The 27,378-nt window shown below is 50.2% G+C and overlaps 1 protein-coding gene across 1 annotated transcript in view; it reads left to right on the forward strand.

The window, feature by feature from the left end:
• Positions 1–1,081: 1,081 nt before the first annotated feature.
• The window catches only part of LOC101869402 (hydrocephalus-inducing protein homolog), a gene marked incomplete at its 3' end in the record, with an annotated part of 46,760 nt that continues 20,463 nt past the window's right edge, over positions 1,082–27,378 (forward strand). The window contains 14 exon segments of the mRNA XM_034061317.1: positions 1,082–1,288; positions 2,953–3,072; positions 11,507–11,641; positions 12,191–12,390; positions 14,162–14,286; positions 14,762–14,766; positions 18,441–18,540; positions 19,646–19,764; positions 20,131–20,354; positions 21,779–21,846; positions 23,196–23,431; positions 24,016–24,116; positions 25,054–25,189; positions 25,646–25,810. Coding sequence (XP_033917208.1) covers positions 1,082–1,288; positions 2,953–3,072; positions 11,507–11,641; positions 12,191–12,390; positions 14,162–14,286; positions 14,762–14,766; positions 18,441–18,540; positions 19,646–19,764; positions 20,131–20,354; positions 21,779–21,846; positions 23,196–23,431; positions 24,016–24,116; positions 25,054–25,189; positions 25,646–25,810 — 1,941 coding nt within the window.

Consider the following 27,378-nt stretch of genomic DNA (forward strand, 5'->3'; position numbering starts at 1 on the left):
GAGGCAGTGCAGAGCTCTGGTGTTTGTTGCAAGAACAAAAGGAAACGGTAGCCTTGTTTCCTGAAGCTGCCAAGGGCCCAGCACCACAAACACCGTTTGTGCCGTGCTGTAGCTGTCTTGGGCGTAAAGGCATGAAGTGATTGCCTTGCGTGCAGGGTGTGGGGGAGAGTCGAGGGGCAGGGAATGGCCGTCTTTGCCTAGATGCTGCCTTGCTGTGTAGAGAGCAAGTGCACACAACAGAGGTGCTGTGGAACACAGGGAAGCAGGAGGGAATATCCTCCTGGATTTTCCTTAGATTTGAGGTAATTGCTCGTGTGCCTTTGATGGTTTCCTGCTTCTTTCCTGCTGTGGCAGCCTGGAATGCCTGTAGGGAGCCTCGAGTTTGGGTGTTACCAAGTGAAAATGAGGGCATCCTTCTGCATGGAGAAGTGCTCTTGGGCAGGGGGGTGGTTTCCTGCCTGGAAGGACCCGTTTTTGCCAGCTAATCTTTGTAACTTCAGGCAGGCAAAGTAGCCTTGAGAAACTCTGGTTCTTAACCAGAGTCTTGAGCTCTGTGCTGAGTTAGTTAGAAACATCAGCAGGCTCTTTGCAGAAAGAGTGAGAAGTGCCAGCAGCCCCTGGTGTGTCTCCGTGGCTGGTGGGACTGCACCCAGAGCAAAAGGCTGTTTTGGCCCAGGGGCTTTCTGTTGTGGGGTTTTATGTCTATGAATGGAGCCTAAATGTGGTCTAATGATGAGTGAGGGTGGGGAAGCCCTGCATTCTGCGCTTAGGAAGGATGCCAGAGGCTGGAGACACGGCTGTGTCCTTTGGGTGTGCCAGGAATGGCGAGGTGCTGGCACAGATTGCCCAGAGAAGCTGTGGCTGCCCCATCCCTGGCAGTGTTCAAGGCCAGGTCGGATGGGCCTTGGAGCAAGCTGCTCTAGTGGAAGGTGTCTGTGGCCGTGGCAGGGGTTGGGAGTGGGTGAGTTTTAAGGGCCCTTCCCTAAGGTTGCGGGGTTCCGGGCTTCCATGGGTGCGGGGTTTTAAGGTTCTGGGGTTGTGGATTGTCCAATTGTTGCTTCTTCCAGGTGAGCTCTACGACATGGCCAGTGGCAAGACCCCCCGGCCCATGAGGTCCTCCAGAAGGGCGGATGGATTCCAGAGCCGAGTGGTAGCATCTCGTAATCCCAAGCTGGTCAGAGAGGCAGAAGAGTCTCTCAGCAGCAAGCAAAGGCTGGCGAGGCCTCGGGAGATGAGGCGGCCCCGGACTGCCCAGCTTCGGGACATGGGTGAAGCCTGCCATCAAAAGGTAGCCTTTCCCTGGCCTTTTCCTTGCTGTTTGACGTGCTATTTGAAGAGGGCACGTGCTTGTGGCTGACTTGCCTCTGGCTCACCCAAGCAGCTTGGTGATTAGGTCCTGTTGTCATTTCCGACTGGTGGTGGTGGAGTTCTTTCTGCTGGGGGAAAGGCAAAACGTGTGTTTGCAGTGAGCCATTGAAGTCCTGATCTGCAGGAAGCCAATGGAACCTGTGCTGCAGTTGGTGGGTTTTGCTGGAGTTGAGCTACCGTTGCTAAAGCACGCTACTGGGGGTAGGGCTGGGGCAGGACACAAGGGCAGGAGCTGCTGTTTCTCACCCTGCTGTTCAAAGAGCCACCTCTGGCTTTGTTGTAGTCAACTGCCACGTGCTTGGGGTCACAGGACTCCCTCAATGGCGGCAGTAGTGGCCTTTGAAGGCTGAGGGCCTGTGGCAATTATTAAGCTGTAAGAAACCTAATTGTGTTAATGCATGAATGGGTTGGAAGAAGGCGTGGGAGCCCTCCAGGGTGTTTGAGTTTTCAGGCTGCTGGATAGCCAGGGAATTGCCCTGGGCAGAGGAGAGTGGATGCGCTTTCCCTGGATCAGTGCTCTCTTAGATGGATGTTTAAAGCTGCTTTTCTTGCAGGACTGCTCAGTGTAACAGCCAGTCCAGGTGGGTGGACGACTGAGGTAGGCTGTTGAGCAGAAAGTTGCCAGCAAGTGAGCTGTAGCACATCAGTTCAGGGTTGCCCCAGACAGCACACGAGGTGGGAACACGTAAGACGGGCGCCCAAATAACTGGCAGTGCTACAGCTTCTGGCCTCAGCCTGACCGTGGCTTTTGTGGGGCAGCGGGAGACCTGCCTGTGTGTCTCGAGTGGCAGCAGTGCAGCTGGGAGAGGGGAGACCAAGCAGGGAGGAATTATCTCCAAGTAATGCCTCTGTTGGGTCAGCATTTGTTCTTTGTGTGTACTTTTCAGAGCTGCTTCTGCAGTGCTGTTAAATAAACCAGCAGTAATAGAACACAGTGAAGCAGCAACTTTAAAGCTCCTGGGGAGAGGGGATACAAATTGCAGCCTAGCTCAAGTTGCCCAGTAATGCTGGGGAAAGAGCTGAACTTCATCCCCATCCAGCATTCACCTCATTTGTCTGTTTCCCAACTGCCCTGTTACTTTCTTGTTGGCCTTTCCTCCCTGGTACTGGTGTCTTCCGCCTGGTTTCTCGGCTCTCCATCAAAAAAAGATATGTGGGATGTGTGGGACTCAGTGCCACTGTCCCAGAGGGAAGTTCACCCACAACTTGTTTCCTGTGGAGGCTCATGGAAACTGCTGGGTTTTGCTTGCTCCCTGAGTGCTGGTGGCTGTCCCAGCAAGTGTCTGGAGTTGAGCGAGCAGCTTAGCAGAGGGCTCTGCTGGAGGTGAGCGCTGCTTTGCCTGTTGGAGAAGGCAACCTGCAGAAAGAGCCTCCAAAGGAGCTTCTTAGCTTGAGGCTGCTCAACATGGTCCAGAACCATTTGCTGAGCTGAGAGCAGAGGTGGGTGAGCTGCCATCTCTTAGCGTGAGCTGGGCAGATGTAGTCACCAAGAGACTGTATTTACTGGAGATCAGTGTGGGATCTTCCTTCGTTAATCTTTCTCCCAGCAGCTGAAGCTCTCTCTGCTCTGTCTTGCATCTGCAGTTCTCAGCCGTTGAGCGGCACCAGAGGTCGTTCCAGCCTTTCCCATCCGAGGTGGTGTTTGAGAACTACCTTCCCCACCAGTTCTACATAGCGGCGCTAGCTCTGAGGAACAAAGACAGGGTAAGTGCTGGGCTGTGGAGGTTGAGCACTGGGCTGGGGGAGGAGAGCAGTGGAATTCACAAGGTATGCAGCAGAGCAAGTTCCCTGCTGCAGGGCAGCGCATGCAAAATAAAATGTCTCACCAGCGTTATTCTGCAAGATGGGGGAAATGTTCCCATGCTGGGGATTCTGGTTTTGGCCGTGCACTGGTGGTATCTACCCAAAGGAGCTCTTTGAGCCAGCATGCTTCCCCTTGAAAGCCCTGGAGTGACAGGATTGTCAAGGGCTGTGCAGTTCTTGCCTGCTGTCATGCTTTACCTCAAGTGTGCACTGTGTCCCGGTGGCTCTTTGGTCAGTCTTGGTTTCTGGCAGGCCATGTTTTCCTCTCTCAGCCTGTTCAGCCACCTGTGTGCAAGTGCCTGTCAAAGCACAGCTCTTGAGTCTTCTCCACTTTGTGCTGGAGTAAGTTGTAACTGCTGGCATTAGCACTGCAGGCTGGGTGTTTTGGAAGAGCAGTGGAACAGGCTGGCTTAGCAGGAGCAGTTAAAGGGGAGGACTTGAGGTGCCGCTTGAAGCTCTTGCTAAGCTCAGTTCAGTTCTGCTGAGGTGTTTCTAAGCCAGCGTGGCTGTGCTTTCCCTTTGGAGAATCCCAGCACAGGCAGGGTAATGTGCTCCTGAAGGTGTCCAGCTTGAACTGGAAAGATTGTGATCCCTTTGAGATTTCCTGAGAAAATTGATCAGGGAAAAGCTGAGCGATGTCAGCAACTTTGTTCTGCTCTGCTGTAAAGGGGGAAAAGGAGACCTTTTCAATTTCAGATGGGGAAACATTTGCTCCCATGAGGCATGTGCCAAGAGCAAGCTGGTGGGAAAAGACAGGAGGGAGGGAAGGGGCTGAGTTCAGCATCCTGTCCCGGAGCACTTTCTTCCGCAGAGGGATTATCTTCCTACGTAACAGGAAGTGTGCTGGAAGCAGAGAAAAGTCAGAAACAGGCATAATTCCAGATCCTGTTGCGTAAGAAAGAGCAAGATGTGTGCGTGAGAGGAGGGCACGGGGGGGAGGTGGAAGTGTGCAGGTGAATTAACCTGCCACGGAACAGACTCAGTCAGAGATCAGTATGATCAGACAAAAAGCCATTTATTGCAAAGCATTAACTCCTTATATACTATTGCTTACACACACCTACAGCAATTTGGCATATCATGATTGGATACTTGTCTTGAAGACCCTTAGTGACTAACATATAATTGGTTAAGCACAGGTGTGAGAACTTGACCTCGAACACTTGCCAACAGTCCACAGTTCTCATAACTCAAGTGAATTCCAGCTTCTTCTTATCTTGCTTGCTTAGGCTTCCTCGGGCCTCCCACAGCCTTGCTGTATCTGTTGGAGTTATTCAGAGCTCATGTACCAAATATTCATTCTCCTGTGAGAACACTGTCTCCACATTAACCCCCTCCTCAAATCTCCCTGTTGGGAGAATGAAAGGATGGGACAAAAGGAGTGACACTGTTAGGGCTTAATGTAGGGGAGGAAGAGCAAGAGAAGGCGAAGTATCTCCTGAGATGACAGGTTTTACAGGGGTGTGGTAGAGCATAGAATGCGGGAAAGGAGGTGGAGGGAAAACTGCACCCTCATGTAAGGTCGGCAGAATTCATTTATTGATAAGCATACACATGTTTTTATAACATACTTAATTAGCTCATACATATTGCAAAAGCTGAGCTCATGATTGGTTAAGCACAGGTGTGAGAACTTGACCTCGAATGCTTGCCAACAGTTCACAGTTCTCATCACTCAGTGAATCCCAGCTTCTTTTTATCTTGCTTACTGAACATTTTCTTTCTGCTGTACTTGCCAGTAGCATTCTTCCAAGGTCACCATGTCCTTCATTCCGCGTTCTGCTAGCCACTGCTGAATATGTGGCTCCACATTTCCCCCGTTTTCTTGTGGTATAGCAACCCCTGCTATTTTCGTGATTTGCTTGTTAATACATGTCATAACAATTTTAAAGCCAACAATCATAAGAATGATAACAAACAACAAACGTAACCCTTCTTTAAGCAGTCCTTGTAGCCACCCTGAGATTCCCAAATCTTGTAAAAGAGCAGAAAGATCCCATCCATTTTGTTCCTTTAAATCATTTAGATGGTTTCTCAAATCATTAATGCGAGCATATATAGATCGAGAGTGATTACTTAATTCCATGCAGCGCATACCTTCAAATTCTTCACACCCATGGCCCTGTGCTAAAAGCAAAAAATCTGTGGCAGCTCTATTTTGCAATACAGCATGTTGCGTGCTAACTGAATCTTGGGATAACAAATCTAAAACTTCTGAGGTTTGATTGATTTCATTTTTTGTCCAACAAGCCATCTGTTTTGCTAAATATAATGCCTTTCGAGCTGCGGCTCCCGGAAGGAGTACCGCAGTTGCAACACTTCGGAATTCTGACCAAAAAACAGGGTTGCCTATGCCCTCACATTTCAGTTCATGTAAATCACGTTTGTTTCTTTTACGAGTCCAATTTTGTAGCATACTTATATTGGGGCGAAATAACACCAATTTCCCTAGATAACATGGTCCTCCCTGTAAATTGCTTGGCACCCCGTTCCAAGCTCTGTCTCCACAAATCAAAAATATCCCTGGTGGCAGAGCATGGGGTCGGGTAATGTTGGTGGCATTACAATTTGAGTATAATGCTTGATTAACATCGTTCAAAGTTAAAAAAGAATTTAAGGTATGGGGTGTGTTCCATTGACTGTCATTTCTTGGTATAAAACTGAACCATCCACCCCCTTGTGTACTATTGGTGGTGTTTAAGCTGCCAAAAAGCTCTAATTCCTCTGGTTCCCCATACAATGTTTTATTCAGATTTAACACTATTTGACATTGCCAGCCACCGTCTTGTTTTGCAGCCGTATTAGCAGCTGGAGGTAAAAAGGCCTTCACTGTGGTAATATTGAGGACAGATACATTGCTTACAAACGCTTTAAATTCATTGGGCTCCCATGTGGGGGTCCCTATCGAACAAGTGCGGAATGGAGAAGTCACAGACCCTAAGGCTAAACAAATAGATGATTGTCTGGTTATATTAGCTATTGTTACCCAGATGTTTTCCTTGGGGGGCTTCAGAAACAAAGGATTCGACATCATCCCCGTCATGAGTGTCATCATCATTCCGATTTTGAACACTGTCACTTTTAGGCGTTGTGGCATGGCTAATCTTGACCCACTTTGCCGGAATCCACCTTGGTCCTGTGGGGGTAGAGACAGCAACATAACCTCGGCCCCAATATAATACTGGAACTGGTCCCTCCCACAATCCTGTTTTGGGATTCTTATATTGAACTAAAGGTTGTTCAACCTGCTTTTCTTTAGTTTCTCGATGAAAATGTGTAACAGCTGGAGGGGTCATTGCGTCCCCAAATATGCACAAATGGTTCATAACAAACAGAGTTCGTGCTAATTTTTCATAAACATCCTCAATGTCCTGTTTCCTGACATAACTTTTCAATATTTGATGCGCTCTTTCTACAATAGCCTGTCCTGTAGGAGAGTGAGGTATACCTGTAACATGCTTCACTCCCCACTGTTTCAAAAATCGCTGCACCTTTATTCCTACATACGCTGGTCCATTATCTGACTTAATCTGTTGCGGTACTCCCATAACAGCAAAAGCACTTGTCAAGTGTCTAATCACATGCAAAGCCCGTTCTCCAGTTTGTGCAGTTGCCCAGAGAAACTTGCTATAAGTATCTATGGTAACATGCACATATTTCAATCTCCCAAATTCAGAAATGTGTGTAACGTCCATCTGCCAGATTTGGTTCGAGGCTAATCCTCTAGTATTAACTCCTATTCCTAGGCCCACTCCATTATTATGCAAACTACACTGTGGACATGCGCGGACAATATTTTCTGCTTCTGTTCTAGAGATGCCAAATTCATATTTTAACCCTTTTGCATTCTGATGGAACAATTCATGTGCTAGTCTTGCTTCCTGAAAGGGGTCTTTTGGTGTCAATGCAGGTAAAGAAACAAGATTATCTGCTTTTCGATTTCCATAACCTAGTCCTCCTATGTTTTGATGACTCCTGATATGCATAATAAAATAGTCAGCCGTCCTATTTTGAACTGTTGATCGCAATTGTAAAAACAACATTCCCAACATTTCATTCTTAACTTCCTTCACATATGCATTCTCAATTCTCTGTACCACTCCCACTACATGCAATGAGTCAGTAACAATATTAACAGCCTGAACAATAACAACCCCTGCTTTGCACAGCTAAAACCACCGGCCTATCGGCAGCAGCCTTCTCAGCAGCAACAAGAAATACATGCTGCACTTTTGCATTAACCCTTTCTTGCCCGAAATGTTGAACTGCTACCTGTTAAACCTTTTACATGAACCTGACAACAAAAAATACATAGAACACTGTCTGCCCTCATCACACACACAGACACACACATATATGCACATGTGCACACATGGGATCCCACAAGCACACTCCACACAACTACAATATTTAAAACACAAAATCCATACAATCATTACTCCCTCTACACAGTCCCACATAGAGAGCATAACACAAGGACCTTGTGAAGAGTATCAGGAAATCAGCTCCAAAAAGCATCATTGCAGTGCGAGGTGGCAGTCTCAACCTTAGCAGGCGTCCCCCCAGAGGCTCTGCCTCCCTCACATCGCATGAGGCTTGGGCTTTTATACTGACCAAAAAGCACACTCATTCCGACACAGGTGGCCAGCCTATGATGGAAGAAGTTGCCAGCAATATCTATAAAGGTCTGCAAGGGTCAATAGAAACATGGACATACTTACATTTACCAACTTCAAGTACATGAGTATCACAAAGAAACTATATCAAAAGAGTTGTATATGGGGTCCCAACTCCACGGTCTGACACATTCTGCCCGATACCCCTGATAAGAACATACAAGAGACCTTCCCATCTCGGGTGGGAAGCACACACACCACGGGAAACTGTGCAATACATCCACATCCCCCACCCATCTCACTTCTCCCTTTACAGCTGCCCATTTATCATGAGGATATGGGGGATATAAATCAGGCTTCTTTTCCGGATGAATAGGCTCCAGGTCAAGAGCACCATCCAGGTCAGCATCGGCATTATCAGGCGTCAGAATCTCAGGATCAGCAACAACAAACTGATGAACGTGCACAGGCTCCTTCTCGGGGTCAATAGGGCTCAGGTTGAAAGGATCGTCTTCATCCCCGTCCTCAGTCTTCGCTGCTGCAGTGGCAACCGGCGGAGGTTCGGGGGGGGGCACGCTGGTCTCCATGATCTCATTTTTTGACTTTAACGTCTCTAAAACAGTTCTCCAAATGACTAACAAACTTTTCACAGCTTCATTGCCTTTCGTGGCTGCATTCCACAGCTTAACTCCTGCCCCATTCCACAAGGATATCTCAAATCCGGTAGACTCATAAATCTCTGTGTAACGTGTCTTCGACCATTTCAACATTAACTTTAAGTCTGTCTCTTTAAGGGTTGCTGCCTTCACCTTAAGAAGGACTGAAAACATCCATAAATCAGAGTTAATCTCTGTAACTCCTCGTTGTTTTAAAAACTGAGTTAGCAGCGTTAATGCTGCCTGTCGCTCCATCTCCCTCGGTACTAATATGAATCTACACAAAAATTCAAACCTTGATTAGTGTTGACGGAGGTTACTCCTCTGCGATCAACGTCTGATCAAGTCTTCCGGCCACTGCATAATTCACCTGTGGGGTCCGGCACTCGAAAGTGCTCAGACCGACCCTTAGCCAAATTCCAGCTTCAGCTTCAGGGACCCAGGGATCAAACTCTTCCGGCCACTGCGTAATTCACCCATGGGGTCCGGCACTCGAAAGTGCTCAGACCGACCCTTAGCCACATTCCAGCTTCAGGGACCCAGGGATCAAAACTCCACATTCTTTCCCTTTAATTCGAAGCCGTCCTGCGGATCACGTCGGGGTTCACCATTTGCGGGAAAGGCGGCGGAGGGAAAACTGCACCCTCATGTAAGGTCGGCAGAATTCGTTTATTGATAAGCATACACATGTTTTTATAACATACTTAATTAGCTCATACATATTGCAAAAGCTGAGCTCATGATTGGTTAAGCACAGGTGTGAGAACTTGACCTCGAATGCTTGCCAACAGTTCACAGTTCTCATCACTCAGTGAATCCCAGCTTCTTTTTATCTTGCTTACTGAACATTTTCTTTCTGCTGTACTTGCCAGTAGCATTCTTCCAAGGTCACCATGTCCTTCATTCCGCGTTCTGCTAGCCACTGCTGAATATGTGGCTCCACAATAGAAGACCCTTTGGCAAGGAAGGATGAAGGTGTGGTCCTTCAGTTACTGCCAGAGAGTTCTGTGTCATTCCTGGTGTAGCTTGGCAATACTGGTGTGGGAAACGGCTGGTGTGGTTCACAGTGATTTTGGGCAATCTCTGCCGTAGGTGTGCCCTTTGCTTATTATAATGGGCCTCAGTTTCTCTTTTCCTACTGCTCTGCTTCATTCCCGCTGTGTCTTTTGGCTTCAGCTGCTCCCTCAGCCGTGCAGCACCTCAGATGTTTGCCTTTGCCAAGTACCAGCAAAGAGGCAAACAGTGAATTTGCTCTATTTGTTCTTCCCAAGTGGAAAACAACATCTGCATTGATGTTGGTGCCATTCCCAATAAAACGTAATAGACTGGTACAGCTGCAGTTTGGGATTTCTATGCCCTGTGAAGGGGAGGCAGTGTGTGTGCTGTTGATTTTACCCAAAATGAATTAGTTGTGAAGCTAGTACGACCTCAGGCATTGGACAGCCCTGGTGTAAAAGGAAGATCAGCTCTAAGGAAAACCCTTGGCATATTGAAATGCACAAAAATAGAGCTGATAATCCCAAGAGAGTTTCTTATGTTGTAATTTTGCTGGGTTTTGGTCATGTCCTGGAGAAAAGGAACATTGTGCCAGGTCTGTCTCATGAGTTTCCCAGATCCCTCTGAATCCTACTGATGTATCCTGCGTGATAGCTGAGGTTGTCTGCTTCCTAAAAGTTCAGCTAGCAGCAAAGTGTAAGAGAGGCAAAGTGTAATGGAGCCCAGTAGGTGCTCTGTAAGCAGTCCGATACGGAAGTGCTTCACTATGTGCTTGCTGCTCTTGCCTACTTGCTGTCGAATTGCTTTCCTGTCTTCAGGCTCCTCCTCAGCACCCTCAGAGGTGTCCTGGGTGGCTCTTGCTGAAGATCTTTGCCACCTGGGCTCACGTCCCAAGGGACTTGGTGACCAGAACGTGTGGCTGCTGGGAGCAAAGGGTGTTTAGAGCATTGAGGGCTGCCTTGGCCATGGGTTCTCAGGCTTGGGTAGGGGGTGCAGAATGAGCCTCCATTTGTTCCAAGCCTCGTGTGTTCATCAGTTGAGCTGCCTGTCATTCAAACTCTCCTTGTTCTACTTTCTGAGCTGACATTGGGTGCTGGGGAGTTGCTGCCTGTGTGCTAGAGAATGCCTGTTTGCTGTCTCTGTGCCTGTGGTATCCCAGAGGACAGACACTTGCAGCAGGATGCTTGCAGGAAGGGCTGGCTATGAGGAGGGACAGCCAGAAATGGGGCTCTCCTGCAGCAGCCAGAGGCCTGGCTGCAGTCACCAGGCAGCAAGAGCCTCCAGAGAGCTCAGGGTGGCTTTCAGTAATGAAGTGACACTGTGAGGCAGTGCTGGTCACGTATCTCAAAGCAGAAAGTGCCTTTGAGGACCATAATTGATAGGCACAGGCTGGGGGGGTTGTCTGGCTTTCCATCATACAGGCACACTGGGTGTTCTCATCTCTGCAGCAGCCTTTCCTTGTCTTATGGATCTCCCTTGCTGCTTTGCAGCCCCCTGTAAATTCTCTTAGCCATCTGCTTCTTGCTGGGGTTGTTCTTTTGTCTTCCTGTGCTCGTCCTTTTGCTCTTGAGGTAAGCTTTTCTTTTCAGGAAGGTCAGAGTGTCTGTGATCTCCTTCTCTTGCCGGCCCACCCCCATGACTAGCACCGCAGCTTGAAAAGCCCACTCCATCTTGGTGTGTGTGTCAGAAGTGTCTTTCTTCCCCCCGTATAACCCACACTGGTTTGCCTTCAGATAATACATTCCTTCTCCAGAGGCATGATTGCATGGATGTGTGCAGGCAGAAGCAAGTGTGTTCTTTGGGCCTGTTGAGTACGCAGATGACCTGAGGTTCTGCATCTCCTTCCTGCTTCCTTAACAGCAGGACATGTTGTTCCTACTGCCTCTGTCCTGCAGCTCTGTAGCTGAGCAGAAGGGATTCAAGTCCAGTCTTGTGTGTTCCGTGCGTGTACCTTCCGAGTTAAAAGTGTTTTGGGAAGGTGGTAAGGAAGGCTGTCACGTGGCCTGTCCTGGTCCCTTCTCAAGTTTCCCCAAGTGACAAAATCATAGTTGTGTGTCTTTCGTGCAGGTTCCTCGTCTGCTGAACGTCATCCTGGGGAACTCTCCTTACTTTGAGTTGATCAGCCCGAGTGATGAGGACTATAAGGTAGCCCCGGGCATGTCTTCAACCTACCGCATCCTTTTCCGACCTGATGAGAACAAGGTGAGAGTGGAGGTCCCGAGAGATGGCACCTTGAGGGGAAGGTGAACCTGCAGGGCTGGATTCCAAAGCAGGCATCTGGTGTGGGTTTTGAAGAAGTGTCCTGGGTTCAGTGGGATTGCACTGGATCTAGACCTGGGGAGACTCTTTGCTGGTGCTGAAGGCTGTGCTCCCATAGGCTGGAGGCTCTTGCCTGTTTCAGGCTCTTTTGTCCTTCAGTGGTGGAATATTTAATGGAATGTCTGTTGGCTTGAGGGCTGAGAGTCTGCTGCCTGTGCATGGCCTTTTACTCATCTTGTGTTTGCTGCTTAAATGTAGTTAAATAGTTTATCCTATCCTCAAGCAGCATGCCTCTAGAAAACTACAGAGGATCTGCCCCATGGTCCCTGGCTGCCCCTGCTTGTGAAATAATCTGTAATGAAAGGCCATGAAAGTAAAAAGTGCGAGTATATTATCGAATGCTACTGTGAGAGTCACAGAAACCAGCAGCAGTTCTTCTGGCACGGGCATGGTGCTAAAGGCACTGTGCTGAGCTTGTTTCTTTCCCTGCAGGATTATTTTGAGGATCTTATCATCATCACAGAGAGGGAGAAGTTCTTTGTGCCTATCCGAGCCATAGGTGCCCGAGCCAGCCTGGACTTCCCTGAGCAGCTGAACTTCTCCGAGTGTCCAGTCAGGTTCAGCACCCAGAAGACTCTGCTGGTGCACAATGTGGGGAAGCGGGAGGCTTGCTACAGCATCACCACTGTGAGGTAAAGGAGCTCATCTCTTGTGAAAAACGCTGTTGAGTGGTCATGGAGTTGTAAACAGTGAGAAAAAGGAGGCAGAGCATCTGAGGTGCTGGACATGGGTGGGGCACGTGGGGTTTGCCATTGCTTACGGTGCTTTGAGAAAGCTCTGCAAGCAGGTTTTCAGCGCAGTGATGTCTGCAAGGCAGCATCTTGCAGATCTGATGCTGTTAGATTGGAAGAGCCAAGGTAGGAAGGCATCTGGAGTGCTGCAGAAGGTGCTTGTGTGGCAGAGGACAGCTCGAGGGGCTCAGGTCACGGAGCCCAAAGGCAGCATCAAGAAATGGGCAAGCAATGAGCTGGTGAGAGGCACTGAAGAGTTGCTCAGCAGCTGTGTCTGTATTAGCAAGCAGAGATCATAGATGAAAGCAATTGTTATGGAGGCCCTGGCAATAAGAGTGTGTGGTCCAGGGCCTTTGTTTTCCCGTGGGCTTGGTCTGGTGCCTGGGACCAAATATGCCTAAGCAGAATGAGCTCTGAAGTGGAGAGGAGCAGGCGGTGGCTTCAGAAGTGGACTACCGGAAAGCTAAGGAGGGCGCAGGTGAAAGATGCTCCAAGTGCCTGGTGCATTTGCAAAGGGCTGGGGGCCTTTTCTCCTGGAGCTGTCTCTCTCCCACATTTCCTGGAGAGGGCTCAAGTAGCTGAGTAGCTGGTTTGCACCCTTGTGGTCACAAATAACCTTCTGAAATGGTTCCATACCACTAGGAACCAAGTACACCCAGTCTCTGGGAGGCCACAAGTTCACGGTAGTCTGGTGGTCCCGTCATCAAATGCCTGAGGTGAACTGTGTTGCAGACAGCCTGTCCTGTTCCTGTTGGTCTCAGAAGCCAGTCACTGGTTTTCCAGTTTGCTGCACCGGAGAGGGGAATGTGTTTATGACACTGCATCCGCAAGGCAGGTGGTTCAGTTGGCTGGGAGTTGAGAGTTGCTTGGTCCCAGAGGTCTCAGCATAGGCACTGAGGTTAAGAACGCACCAAAGACCTGCTGCGTCTCAGTTGGTGCACCTGAGCTGCTTCAGTTTCTTCTCCAGGAAACGGGATTCAGAAGACTTTCAACTTGTCTCCTGTGAAACACGAGGGTCTGAGAGGAGCTTCTGCCAAAGGCTGGCAAGGCTGTTTAAGCAGGCTTCTAAGATGCTCTTTAAGCAGGCTGCTGCTTTTCCCTGTGGAGCTCCATGGGCAGGAACTTGTAAATCACTGTACAGTTTCCTTTTGGGATTTCCAGGCCTAGTTGTCACCAGCACAATAAGTACCCAGTGAAGTCTAGCATCTATTTGCAATGCACTTGCCAACTACTCTATTGGGTGACAGAGCACGTGTTGAGAGCTCCTTGACAAGGGTTTTAAGAGTTCCCGAACTTCAGCAATGAACTATTTCAGTCCCGATTTGCAATAAAGAAATGGGAAGCATTACAAAAGTTTAAGTGAGCTACACAAAAACCGTAGAATTGTGAGTAACTGGATGGCAGAGGTGAAGAGCTGAGAACTGTGTGCAGAGGATGGGGGGCTGAGGTCATGTTATGCCATGGGATCTTCTGCAGGGTTCTTCTGCATGGGATTGTTCTGCACGTGATCTTCTCTTCAGCAGGGAGAGTCACCCGCTCTGTTTCTGATCCTGGATGCTCTGGTTTTCTTGTACCGCCTGTGGTTTGCTTGCTCCTTGCTTACACAAGAGAGCTGAAGTGAACTAGACTGCAAAGTTAACGGAGGGCCCAGATCTCTCTCTTTGTGTTGCAGCCCTTTCTCTGTGGATCCCTCCATTGGGACTCTTGGTGTTGGAGAAGCGATGCAAGTCACGGTGGAATTTCACCCACCAAAGACCGGTGTTTATACAAGTCCCATGATTGTTCACTATGACACAGGTAAGTGCTTGGTGCACCCTCCGTGTGTCCTTCCAAAGAGAGCAGTGTCTGCCATCATCGTCTGATGGCTTCATTGTCCTGTTGAATCCCTTCTGCAAGACTCCTTCACGCTGGGTAGAGCAAAGCTTCCATGCTGGCTGCCAGATACTGCTGTGCTGGAATATTTCAGCCTGTAACAAGGTAGGCAGATCTTTCTAAGCACAGTGCACAGGGGGCGATGGGGAATATTCTGGGTGCTCCACTGGGGAAGAAGGCGTAGCAAGGAGCCTGATTGAAAAGGAGATGGCTTTTAACCTGCTAGAGAGCTGTCTGAAGAATGGCTGCTGTCTGAGCAGGGCAACATCCCTTCTCATCTTGGAGTGAAGCCTGGAATAATCCCAACCTCTTCTTTCTTTTCCAGTGGGTGAAACTAGTTTATGTTTTGATTTTGTTTTTGAGGAAGGGGCTGCTGTTCTCTTCTTGCTTGCTCCTGCAGCGCATGTAAGGCTGAGAGCCACCAGTGCCAGCACAAGTGCGGTCTCACAGCACTGTAGCTGGCAGCAGCACGATGTGAGCAAGAGACTGTGTCAGAGCAGCAGGGATATTGGGGAGAGTGGGAGCTGCTGAGCTGAGCCTTCAGAGCATCCTGTGGTGTGTGAGAGCTGGTTCTGGAGTGTGCCCCAGGGCTCCTGCTTCATTCCAGTCACTGTGCTAAGAGGAGCATCAGCTGCCTGTATTTCAGGTGTTGCTGTCTGCAGAAGCTGCAGCAGGTCACTTCAGCGTGTCTAGGGTTAAGTCCCGGCTGCAGATCAGACCAGGACAGAGGAGGCAGTGCTTTGGGACTTGCCATGTGAGCAGGAACATTTGGAGCAGCTTCCAGGCCCGTGGGGAAGGAGCTGTTGTGCAGCTCTGACTTTCCCAGCACATCTCGCGTTGTATCTAATTTCTTTCTGCAAATGCCTGTGAGATGTCAGCAGAAGCAGCTGTGATGGAAGCTCAGGTGGCTACCACAGGACAAAGTCCTTGCTTTGTGCTGCATCCTCCCCACCACAGCTTAGCTGTAAGTCACGTTGCGACCCGTGGGAGCTGGCTCCTTGGAAAGGGAAATGAGAGGCAAGGGAGGGCAAGGATTTATTACCATGGCACTGACCTTGACAAGCAACCATGCCCTGTGCTTGCCTGTCATTGACTCCTCAGGGCCATGTGCTAACTTTGAGCTGGTGGAGGCAGTCTTGCAGACGTCCAGGTTATGAAAGTGCTGCTGTTGTTGATCCAGAGGCTGGGCCAGCAGGTAGCGGTGTTGTTTGTTCCCGCAAATGTCCACCTCAGCTGGGAGCCAAGCTGGTCCCCATCCAAATGAGAGGATCCTGCAAAGCCCTTCAGGTTTTGGCAGAGGCCCCATTTCCAGTGGGGGCTGAGAGTTGAGTCATTTGTGGATAGAGGCAGATGTTGGCTTTGGCACTGCCTTTCTCCTGAGTGCCCTGAACTAAGAGGATGCGCTCTGGATGTCATGACGGTGCTGCCTTTGCCAGCTCAGTCTTTGGGTATTGTTTGCTGTGAGCACTGGCTTGGTTTCCGTGGCTCACCTTCCACCTCTGCAAAGCAAAGCAAGTGGCTTGGGCAGCCCCAGCTGGCAGTGGGCAGCTTTTGAAGGCTAGCTTCTTCTTCGGCAGCTGGGGGGGGGTGTCACAGATTCTCACCATTTAGGGGCTGAGGAAGGAGCAATAGGATCTGTGTGTAATTAGCATTGGCTCTTGCCCAGGCATCACTTGTGTAGCTGTGAGTCGTGGTGTGCCTTCCCCTCCTGGGTGCCGTTGCTTTCTGGTGCAGCAAAGCCAGGGTCCGAGAGCTGAGGGGTTTGTGCTGTATCACCACGCAGCCACCGTCTGTGTTTTAGGGCACCTGCCGGTCACAGCCTGAGCCTGCCGTGAAGCCAGGAGTGTTGCAGTGTCCTGTTGAGAGCACTGCAGAGCTTTATTGCTGTCCTAGGTAGCATCCGTGGTAGTTCTCTATACTCTGCCTCAGCTGCCATCCTCTAGAGAACCTGCTCTCGTGGGCAGAGCGCTGGCTCCTGTGGTGTCACGAGGCTCATCCGCATGTGTCACAAGTGTGCAAGGGTGGGGGATGAAGTGCATCCTTTTATCCAGCAGTTCTTTTTGCTGGGGAGTAGCAAGCATGTGAAGAACCTCTTCAACAGCCTATTTTAATTTCCCGAGAGAAATAGTGTTCTGCTTTTGTGGTCTGCCCTAGAGCAGTAATGAAGGGAGAAGTGCTGAAGGGTTTCCCAGTATAGGTCTGTCTTTCAAGAATGTGGTTGGCCATGGAATAGTAGGATAAAGTGTAACTGATGATTTCTCCTGGCCTTCCGTCATCGGAGTTAAATGCTCTGGCTTACAGCTTCCCTGCTGATCCAGGGAATGTCTCTGTGGAGAGACTGCCAAAAGTTTCCATGCCAATACACTGAATCCGGCTGGATGCTGATTTCCTGTCAGGAGCTCAGTAGACCTGAGCCTGTTAAGTGCTGGGTCAGTTCTCTTGGGATGGAGGATATGAATGCAAGGCTCCAGTAGGGGTGCTGTGTTAGGATTGTTTCTGAGAGCTGTGCTGATCCCTAGAAAAGGAGAGGCTTTAGTGCTAGCCCATAAGCTTGTTCCTCAGGTGCCTTAGAGAAGTCTAATCTGGCTGTGCCTTGGGACCCAGCAGCACCTTGGATGTATGGAGATGTGTCCCTTGTGAGGATCGTGGTGCCTCACTGGATGGCTTTGTGGTGCTTGGTGGCCAGCAAGGCATCATCCCTAGCAAGGGGGTGTGTGTGCTGCACCCTCCTCTGATTAGCTTGTAAAGGAAGCAATGGCACGTGCCCAAAGCTCTAAGCTCCCTCCCGCACTAGTTAAAGAGTGTGTACAGAATGATGCCAGCAGTCAGTGTGGTCTCGGTATGGCGCAAATCATGCCCCCAGGGCCTTGGGCACTCGGAGTAACCCTGCTGGGCTCTCCTTTGCACTCCTCACTGTTTGAGATGCACCTTTGCAGTGTTCTCCAGGTTCTTGCTGAAGCTGTACTTTTTGGTGCAGTGGCAGCTCAGCGTTGTGATGTTGAGTTTGGGTTATCTGGGGCCGGGATCAACTGCAGAGTCAGACAGATGCCTTGAGGCACTGAGCCAGCTCCAGCTGCCCTGGCTAGAGGAATGGGGATGCAGGAATGGGAGGAGGCCAGGGCAGCAAGGGCTTTGTGTCATGGGCAGTGTCTCCTGTCCCACATGGGGACTTTCTGCAGGTTTTCAGAAGAATCCAAGTGACTTTACTCTTTCAGACTTTTGCAGTTACTGGCCGGTTGGTGTTTGAAAGGGTTCTTCTCTGCCTGTCCTTGCCCGTGTTCTCCTGACTCAGAGCAGGTTGTGCATCAGGGAACTACTTGCAGCTGCAGGCCAATAACTTCCCATGTTGTAGCTCTTTAATTTTTGTGGGGGCTGTCCTCTAAGCTGTCAGTGCTGTGTCAGTGGCAGAACCGTAGCTAGTAAATATTGATGCTGCAGGAGTGCTGGAGGCTCCAGTCAGTTCAAGGCGCTTCTGGGCAAATTCCTGAGAATAGACAAGAGCAGAGCGGATAGAAAAATGACTCTGTTCTTTTTATCTGCTTCCGTCAACTCAATATTGAATTCCTGTAGAGCGTTATTACGGTTGCCAGAGGTGTAGCTACTTACGTCAAGTGTATTTGTAATGCTAGGGGCTGAAGGGCTGTACGAGGTGCCTTTGCTTAAAGCAGTTGGAGGAAGTGAGAGCCTATAGAAAGCAGGGATGCCTGCTGAAATGTGTGACAAGGCTTCCTGGGCCTGAGCACCAGTGCCAGGATCCTGTGGGAGAGCAGCAGAGAGAGAAGACCCTGAGGAAGCAGCAGACAGTTGCAGAAACTGGTAGTGTGGCCCAGACTTAAATCCCTGAGCCAGAGCTCAGTCTCTTCTGAGGGTAACAAAATGCCCCTTCCGGGTGCCAGTAAAGGCGAGGGACTTTGGAAGGTGTTTCTGCAGCTGCTTCCAAGCTCTCCTATAAATTCTGTTGACAAGTGTTGCTTGCTCCTTGCTCTTTGCTGATGCTCTAAATAAAGGCTTACAGGGCTTTAGTGACAACAAGAATGTGCTGTTTGAAGATAAATGGTTTGCTGTCACTTCTGTTTCAGGAGGGAGATATCTTGCCAAATTCTTCACTTGAAATCAATGTGATCTTTAAGCCCAAAGAAGCCAGAGTCTACCAAGAGGCAGCCTACTGTGACATCTCAGGTACAGCTCCTTCCTCCTGCTCCTGTTCCCACAGAGAAGATACAAACACTCTTCCAGCCCACTGGGATCTCCTGTATCTCTGGAGGGCTCAAGAGGACAGTGCTGGCACATGCCGCTGTACCTGCGGTTCCCGGTGGTCTCCTGTCCGAGGCCAGGGCTCAGGATGCCTGGCTCTGGCTTCCTGACCCCAGAAGAGACAAAGCAGTTAAGGAATAAGCTTTCCCGGCACAGGTTGCCAGCATTTGCAACACACACAGCTTTAACGAAGGAGCACCAGGAGCCTGTAGACCATTTACCTCCAAGATGAGTCTTGGTTGTGTGGCTCTCTCCTCCTCCTGGTGCTGCTCGGCTTGTGTGCAGAGTAGAATGGGATGGCAGTGAGATCTCATCCAAAATTTGAGCCAGGATTCAGGCTTCAGTGGCTGAGAGCAGCTTTCAGACTGAAGATCTTGTGCTCTGTCATCTCTAGCAAATCTGAGGGAAAGAAGCCACCCTGGAGTTTGGCTGTAAGCCTTGAGGTCTCGGTTGCCTTTGCACCAAGGGATGTGCATGTTAGCAGTACATGTCTGGCTTATGTGATCTGTTCAATGAGAGGGCTGGTTTTCCAGGGCTGGAGGGAGACTCTTCATGGGGGACTGGCGAGATGAGACAAGGGGTGATGGGTTTGAGCTTAAACAGGGGAGATTTACTTTAGATATCCAGAAGAAATTGTTTGCTGTGAGAGTGGTGAGGCACTGGAACAGGCTGCCCAAGGAAGTTGCTCCATCCCTGGCAATGTTCAAGTTCAGGCTGGATGGGACTTGGAGCAGCCTGGTCTAGTGGAAGGTGTCGCTGTCCATGGCAAGGGGCTGGAAGTGGAAGATCTTGAGGTCCTTTCCAACGCAAACCATTCAGTGGTTCTCTGAGACACCATCCCAGGGGGTTGGTTAGAAATGAGAAACCAGCCCCAAGGCTGATCTCCTGAGGGACGAGATGGGTCCCGTATCTTCTCCTGGAGCATCTGGAGGTGGTTCCATGCAGGCCAGGGACCGGCAGCAGCACTGAGACAACCTGGAAAGTGCCGGGTAGCAGAAGGAATTGCGCTCACAGAGATTTCCCTCCACAGGCTGTGAGACCAGGCTGCCCCTGTGCATCAGCGGGGAAGGCGTCGGGCCCCAGGTGGAACTGAGCTGCAACCAGCTGAGCGTTGGGAAGGTGTTTGTTGGCTCAAGCCACAGCTATGGGGTGAGCAGGACGGGTCGCAGGGCATGGGGTGGATCCGGATGGCTCGTGGGCAGCAGTGAGCCTGGTGGAGGTGTGGGATGTGTCTGAATCAAGTTGGTGGTGCTGAGCAGGTCCTTGCCACTGCAGGTCAAGTGGAGTGCTCTGTGTCAGGGGAGTAAGGCCAGAGTAGCTCTGTTTGTCTGAAGTTATCCCTGCTTTGCATGAAAAAGCCCTGAGGCAGAACTTGTCCTGTTGTATTTGGCATCAGCACTCAGCATCTTCTGCCTTTTACAGATGTTAATTGCTAAAGTAGAAAAGAAGTGAGCCTTCAGTAAGTAAAGAGGATTCTTCATGTATTTCCATGTTGCTTTCTTGCTGCTGCTGCAGGTGCTCCTGCTCAACAGAGGAGTTACTGAGGCTCCCTTCAGCGTGGTGTATCCGGAGAGAGCTCTGGACTCCTGCTTCACCTTTGCCCCCCGGGAGGGCATGCTTTTGCCTTTGGAGCATCAGGTCATCCGGATCTCCTTCAATGCCACTGTCCTGGGGCAGTTCACAGAAGAATTCCAGTTCAGTGTGAAGGGATCCCCTGAGCCTCTGACACTGACTGTGAGGTGAGGAGGGTTCTAAGAGCTTGGTGGTCACATTTGTAGCTCTGTCTGGGTAATCATCTCCCACCTACCTCATTTGCTGATGAAGCAGAGAAAGAAAAGGCTTGTCTGAGGTCTTGACCTTGGCTCTCATCCTGGCATCCCCACACTAAGAGCCCACACTAACCTTGACTCCATTTTGACCCTTACTCCTTGCAACTGCAGCAGCAAATGAAGTGTAACTGTCAGCAAGAGGGAGCCGTGGAATAGTTTGGGTTGAACAGAGCATTTGCTGTGGTCCTTGATTTTGAACTGAGAGGCAGAGCTGACATTGGTTGGCATCAACTGTGAAATAAATGAATGGGTGTTGTGCAGCTTCACATGGTGATTCAAGTGGATGCTGGTGAGTGCTGGAGATTGGAGCCTTAAAGTCTGCTGAATTTAAGGGCAGGTGAGGTGATGTGGTGGGTTCAGGTTTCATTATCCCTGCAAGTAGTTGAAAGGAGGATGGAGCCAGGAGGTGTCTGGTCTCTTCTCCCAAGTAACAAGGGAAAGGACAAGAGGAAGTGGCCTCAATCTGTGCAGGGCAGTTTTAGACTGGATGTTAGGAAGAGTTTCTCCCCAAAAGGGTGCTCGGGCATTGGAACAAGCTGGCCCGGGCAGCAATGGAGTCAGCATCCCTGGAAGTGTTCCCAAACCGTGTAGACGAGGCTCTTAGTGACATGGTTTAGTAGTGGCCTTGGCAGTGCTGGGGTGACAGTTGGACTTGATGATCTGAAAGGTCTTTTCCAACGTAGATGATTTTAGGCTTCTCTGTTGGGTGGTGTAAGATGTGTTGCTCTTGGATGTGTCAGCTGGTGCACTGGTGATGAGCTGATACTTTCCTCCAAGTTTCAACTGTCCACTGTGTTGAACTGTTGTTGCTGTTATCAAGGGATGTTTGGGGCTCCCCTGGCTTCATGTCTCAAAGTCCTGCCCCCATAATGATTGTGTGGGTCAAGATCTTCTGAGAAAGGTTTTCCTGTACTCCATGGAAAGAGCAGTTCCAGCTAAGAAATGCCAAAGCAGGACAGCTGTGGCTGGAAAGGGTAGTTCCATCAACTCTGCTTTACTGGGGACACACGTGTGTCCAACACATTACAGATGGGGAAACTGAGGCACGCAGCCATCACTTGTTTGGTGTTCTTCATCAGGCCCTCAGCAACTTGGGGGCATACCCTGCATGACACTGTGCCCCAAGCCCCACCAGCAGCTATGGGCTACTGACCACTTTGCTTTGGCTGCCTCCTGTGCAGCTGGATGCTGTGCTGAGCATGAGGGTGAGGGGTTGATTTGAAACCCGCTGAGGTTCTCAGGCTGGCTTTTACCCACCGGAATGGTAAGGAAAGCTGAAGGCTTTGCAGTTCTCTTTAACCAAGGCAATGTCTCCTCTGCCTTTGTCCTCGCAGTGGCTGTGTCATTGGGCCAGCGTTTCATTTCGATGTATCATCCCTCCACTTTGGTGAAGTCTCCTTCGGTGAGTGTGCCCTGGGCTTGGGCTGCAGGGTGGGAGGTCTGAGCCTTATCCAAATGGAGCACTTGGCCAGGACAGCATTGTCACTTGTGTTCCCCCATAGCCACCTTCAGCATGTCAAAAGCAGGCCTGCCAGCTGCTAGGCAGTGTTTTGCCATCATGAGATCAAAGAGAACCAGACAGAATGGCACAGAGACAATTGAATGGTTCAAATAGAACCTAAGGAGTAGAAAGTCAGTGTTCTCTGGTGTCCCTGACAGTCATTCCAGCCCCAGTCTCCCAGTCCTTGTCAAAAGAACAACTGTGAGAGTGTCGCTTGTCCCGGGACAACTGGAGAAGGGAGTTGAAGGCAAGTTGTAGGTGCCCTGGGTGGATTTTGCTGTTGAGAGGCAAGGGCACCATTTACCCACCTGCCTATTAGCGTGAGAAATCAATTAGTGCTGTGAGGCCAACTCGTTGTCAGCTCCCAGGTAACATGGCCAAGCAGGAGCTCTGCATTGGGCACCCATGTCTTCAGACACGGGCTTCTCCTTCCCCACCAAAAGGCCTGTGCACCCAGAGCATCTCCACTGAGATGCACATTCTGGTTCTCTGTCTCAGTCTCGCAAAGGACTTCTCACTGAGACGGTCCAAAGTTGAAATGTGGCCTCAGCCCCCAGGTCAGCTGTGATTGTGTCAGTGGCTTCCATGATGGAAAGCAAGTACCAAAGCTGAAGCCACATCAGCCTTTGTGGGGTAACAAAATCCAGTGTGCAGCATGGCTGTGTGTCCCCACTCCTTGGGGAGGGTGAGACATAGGTCCTGCTGTCCTGCTTGTTCTTGAGCAAGCTTCAGGTTTGCTTCCAGTCAAGTGGGCTGTGAGCTGTCACGGGCTCAGTCTTGGTTGTCCCAAGCCAGGAGATGCATCGAGGTTCCTGTCTGGAGAAAGTGCTTTAGAGTGCTCAGCATCATGCTGTGGCTCCCAAATTCTTCCCGATTTCAACATACTGCTTTTACCTCTTGAAAACTGTGGGGGTGTATGAGGAGTTGACAGGGATTTTCTGAATTGACTTTTCGGAGTCAATGTTCTGGATGCACTGTCATCGTTGAGAAGGAATTGGTGCTGGTTTGGGGGAGGTGAGAGCTCCTGCCAGTTAGAGAGAGACATTGTGGTGTTGAGCATCACACAGAGTGGGCATTTCTGTGTGACAAGCATAAAAGGGAACTTCATTGACGACGACTTCCCCACAGAGCTTCTCAATCAGCTGCAATTGCCATTGAAAGGAGGCAAACTGCAAGTGCAGTTTTATCACAGCAGGATGTCCAGCCCAGGAATCAAGGGATAATAAACTCCTGTTGTTTCCTTTTCCCAGGCTTTCCTCGCACCCTGTGCTGCCGCCTCACTAACACTTCCCCGGTGCCCTTCAACTTCAACCTTCGCATTCCCGGGGACGGTTTGGGAGCACCCAGCGTGACCAGTTTTGCTCAGGTGTCAGAGTGCACTGGTCTGTCGTGGAGAAAGAGAGGACGAGGTGCCAACAAGCCAGCTGAATTTACTATCAGGCCCTTCAGAGGGACTGTCTGCTCCAAGGGACACTTGGATATCCAGGTACGGGAAGAGCCCAGCCCTGTGTGCTTCAGAGGTGGAGCTGGAGCTTCAGTGATGTTGAGGGGGCTTTAGCACTGCTGGCTCTGAGCGTCATGCAAGTAAGAGATGTGCACTAGTGTTGGGCTCTACATCTGCCCTGGCAACGGCAAAGTGTGTTCAGTAATTCAGATATTGTCCAAAGACTTCTGTTACTGCCAGAGACTGTGCTCTGCGCATGAACCGGCAGAAGAATTAAAGGCAAACATCATAGAATCCTATCCTGGTTTGGGTTGGAAGAGACCTTACAGCTCATGCAGTTCCAACCCCCTGCCACGGGCAGGGACACCTTCCAGCAGACGAGGTTGCTCCAAGCCACATCCAAACTGGCCTTGAACACCGCCAGGGATGGGGCAGTCACAGCTTCTCTGGAGCAACCTGTGCCAGGGCCTCAGCACCCGCACAGGGAAGAACGTCTTTGTGGTATCTCATCTTCCTAAGATCTGCTAAATCCTTCCTTTCCTTGCTGTGGAATGAGATCTGGAGGGCACTGCATATGGCCAATGGGGTTTGGGAGTGATGACGTATTTGATGCTCTTGTCTTCCAGGTCACCCTGTGCTCCAACACCGTGAAGAGATACAAGCTGGCCCTGGTGGTAGATGTGGATGGTGTTGGCAGAGAGGTGTTATCGCTGCCCATCAGAGCCAGGTACCAGCGCTTCCCTTGCAGCCCATCTTCTTTCCCTGTGCATCTGCCACAAGCAAGTGGTGCTGCCTTGCATAGAGGTGGCAGGCTCCAGCTCCAAACGAGGAGCATTGCTCAATGAGCTAGTTCTGCCCAGCTAGAGAGGAGAAGAGCAGCACATGGAAAGCAGTCCATGATGAGCAGCACTTGCGCTCAGCCACAGGCACAGCCTAGAGCCTTTTCCTACAGGAAACTGTGATTCTGTTCCTTATTGGCCTGTTAGTGCTTCAGCCAGATTCAGGCCTGTTGTGCTGCGGTGGGTGTCAGTTCAATGGCAAGAGGGATGCAGTTCACTGGTGCTGTTCCCTCTGCCAGGCAGAGTTGTGCAGTTGTGTAGAACAAGTGCAAATGGGAGCAGCTGGTGTGTGGAGCCGTGGGGAAAGGACCAAGGCAGGCACAGGACCTAGGAGAGGGTTATCGCTGAGGGCGCAGGGCAGGTGGTGGCCTACCCCCTGCATTGCTGGGGTAAAGGGCTGGATTTCAGGCAGGGACACGGCAGTGTTTTCCCTGAGCCACTGGAGTCTGGTGTTCCTGGAGCCTTGGCGAGCGCTGCTCCTCCTCAGTGGGAAAGCTCTCTCAGAGCTCACACCTTGCTGGGGCCATTGAGAGGGTCCTTGCAAGCCTCCTGGGGCAAAGGGGGGACAAAGCTGACTTGGGACAGGGCACCATGCTCTGCGTGGGCACTGAGCAGCTTTTGTGATGCTGAGACTCAGGGTCTGCCCCTTTTTGCAAGAGGTTGTTGGGTGAAAAGAAAGGAAAGGCTGTTGGTCACTGTAGGGGTATCAAATGTCTGTTTGACAGTGACAAATGTGTCATGCTCCATTTGGTTCTTCTTGAGAAACAAACAAGTAAGCAACACTGTCTCAGACTCTAATTGCCTTTTGCTCATCTCTCTGCCTAGATGTGTAGTTCCCCCACTGCGAGTGCTCCAGCCGGCTGTGACATTTGGACGATGCTGTCTCAAAGTCCCTTATCAGCAGATGCTGACCCTTGTGAACGACAGCAACCTTCCAGGCTGCTACTGGGCTCTTCCTCAGGTTTGGCATCACATCCGCCTCTTGCCTCCAATGCCACCTAGGGGTTTGTTAGGGAAAAACCTGGTTTGGTTAAGATGTGGCTGATTTGTATTCAACCCTAAAGGTTTGCTGGGAACAGGAAGCTACCGGCAGATCAACTTCAGGAAGCAGCTTAAACTCTCTGGGAAGCGGATTATATTCTAGTCTTGGGGATGCTTTCAATGCAGTAGAACTTGTAGGGTTGTGAAAAGCTGCTGCAAGGAGGCTGCCAGCACGGGATGGGGGGTTGTAGAGGCAGCAGCTTTTGGACCCCCTCAGGATGCTGAAGCCATGCATTTCTTGCATCTTGAGTTGTGCCTTTCTGCTTTCTCGTAGGGGTTTTTCGACATGTGTGAGTTGCCGTTGCAGTAGATGTTAAAGAGTTGAAAGTTTCCTCAAAGGTCACTCTGAAGTCGTGTTTGATTCTGTCCCTTCTAGGAGAACAAGGAGGCTGCTGCTGTGTGGTACTCCAGCCCTGAGCCCCGTGGGATTCTCCAGCCTCACAGCTCGGTGGAGATCCCGTTCACACTGGAAGTCCAGGTGACGGGAAAGCAGGACACCGTTGCTCATGTTGCTGTGTTTGGGAGTAAGAAATCCCCACTGGTGAGTGCTGGGGCAGCCGTGTGCCTTTGTGCCTCTCATCTTGGTGGGATGTAAAGCGTACAGGGGTTCTTCCAGGGAAAATGATCTATAGCTGTTGTCTGCAAGGAAAGCAGGGATTCATGGCCTAAGCAACACTAATTCCTGGAGAAGAGGGAGGCTGGTATCTCCTTAGGTGGTGTGTCTGACGCTTGCACGTGTCAGTACGGAAGTGTCTGACACAGCATATAATTACGGGTATGTGAGACAGGATACCAAGCCTAACCTGAAACCCAGAGCAGTCCCTGGCTCTTGCATTCTGCTGTGTTTGTTACAGCTGAACAGCAACTGCTGCTTCATTAGAACTTGTGTTGAGGAGCAGGCAGGGACACCCTGAAAGCAGCTACAGCGAGCGCTGTGTTGGAAACGGTGCCAAAGGGATGTTCTGTCCAGAGCTGGAATGCAGCTTTGCCGAAAGTCAGGTCCATCATGTGTGAGCAACATCCATCCATCAGATCTCCTTGCCAAAAGCCCCACCAAGGACACCAGAGTCTGCACACCGCTTGCATCTGGAGCACAGAGTCTTTGTTTGTCCACCAAGCTTGGAAGTGGATGAGGCAAAGCCTTCCTGGGCTGAAGCCTGCTGAAGGATGTTGTTTGCAACAGCAGCAATGACAACAAAATGTAGACAAGGGGATGGAGTCTGTAGTCTCCTGGCTTCATCTGGCTGAAACAGAGAACAAGTCTAGTTAATGAAACCTTAAAACGGTAGTAACTTTTGAAGCAGTTGTTTTAAAATGTCTTGTCCAATCTTGGAGCATGAAAGAGGATGTCAGAGGGTTGCTGGGAACCTGATGCTGTCTGCAATGAAAAATAAGGCTGACATGTTGAAAGCACTTGCAGGGCTTTAAACTTTTCTTAAAGTGAACAGAAATGCTGCTACTAAACCCCCTGGATGCCACCAAGTATCTCCACTCCAGCCTGTTGTGGATATGCGTGCAAAGAGTCAACAGGAAGGCCAGGCAGTGCTGGAGGTCTGAAGTTTGACCACAGTTGCTCTTAGGAGCAACTTCTATTTGTATAGAAGGAATATTTCCTTTGAAGAGGAAAGTTTCTCCCCACTAGAATAACCAACCAGTTGTTTAACTGTGAGCTGCTTTTTAACTGCTGGTTTCTTGCACAGCTTTTACCCTTGGGCTAACAGTTTGTAGTTTCAAAGTTCACCTTAACTTAATCTTTTTGATGTGGAGGTGAACATGTCAATGTTTTGCCCAAAGGGTGAGCAATTCAGCTGGAGGATGGTGGCTGTCCCATATATTGCAGAAAGCAAGATATTACAGCACCTCCGACTGGTTTGGGTTGGAAGGGACCTCAAAGCTCATCCAGTTCAAACTCCCTGCCACAGTCAGGGACACCTTCCACTAAACCTGGTAGCTCCAAGCCACATCAAAGCTGGCCTTGAATAGTGCCAGGGATGGGGCAGCCACAGCTCCTCTGGGCAATCCGTGCCAGCCATAGCTCCTCTGGGCAATCTGTGCCAGAGCCTCACCACCTCTCACAGGGAAGAACTTCTTCCCAGGATCCTATCTTGA

The sequence above is a fragment of the Melopsittacus undulatus genome, chromosome 4, assembly GCF_012275295.1.
Source record: "Melopsittacus undulatus isolate bMelUnd1 chromosome 4, bMelUnd1.mat.Z, whole genome shotgun sequence".
NCBI classification, from domain to species: Eukaryota; Metazoa; Chordata; class Aves; order Psittaciformes; family Psittaculidae; genus Melopsittacus; species Melopsittacus undulatus.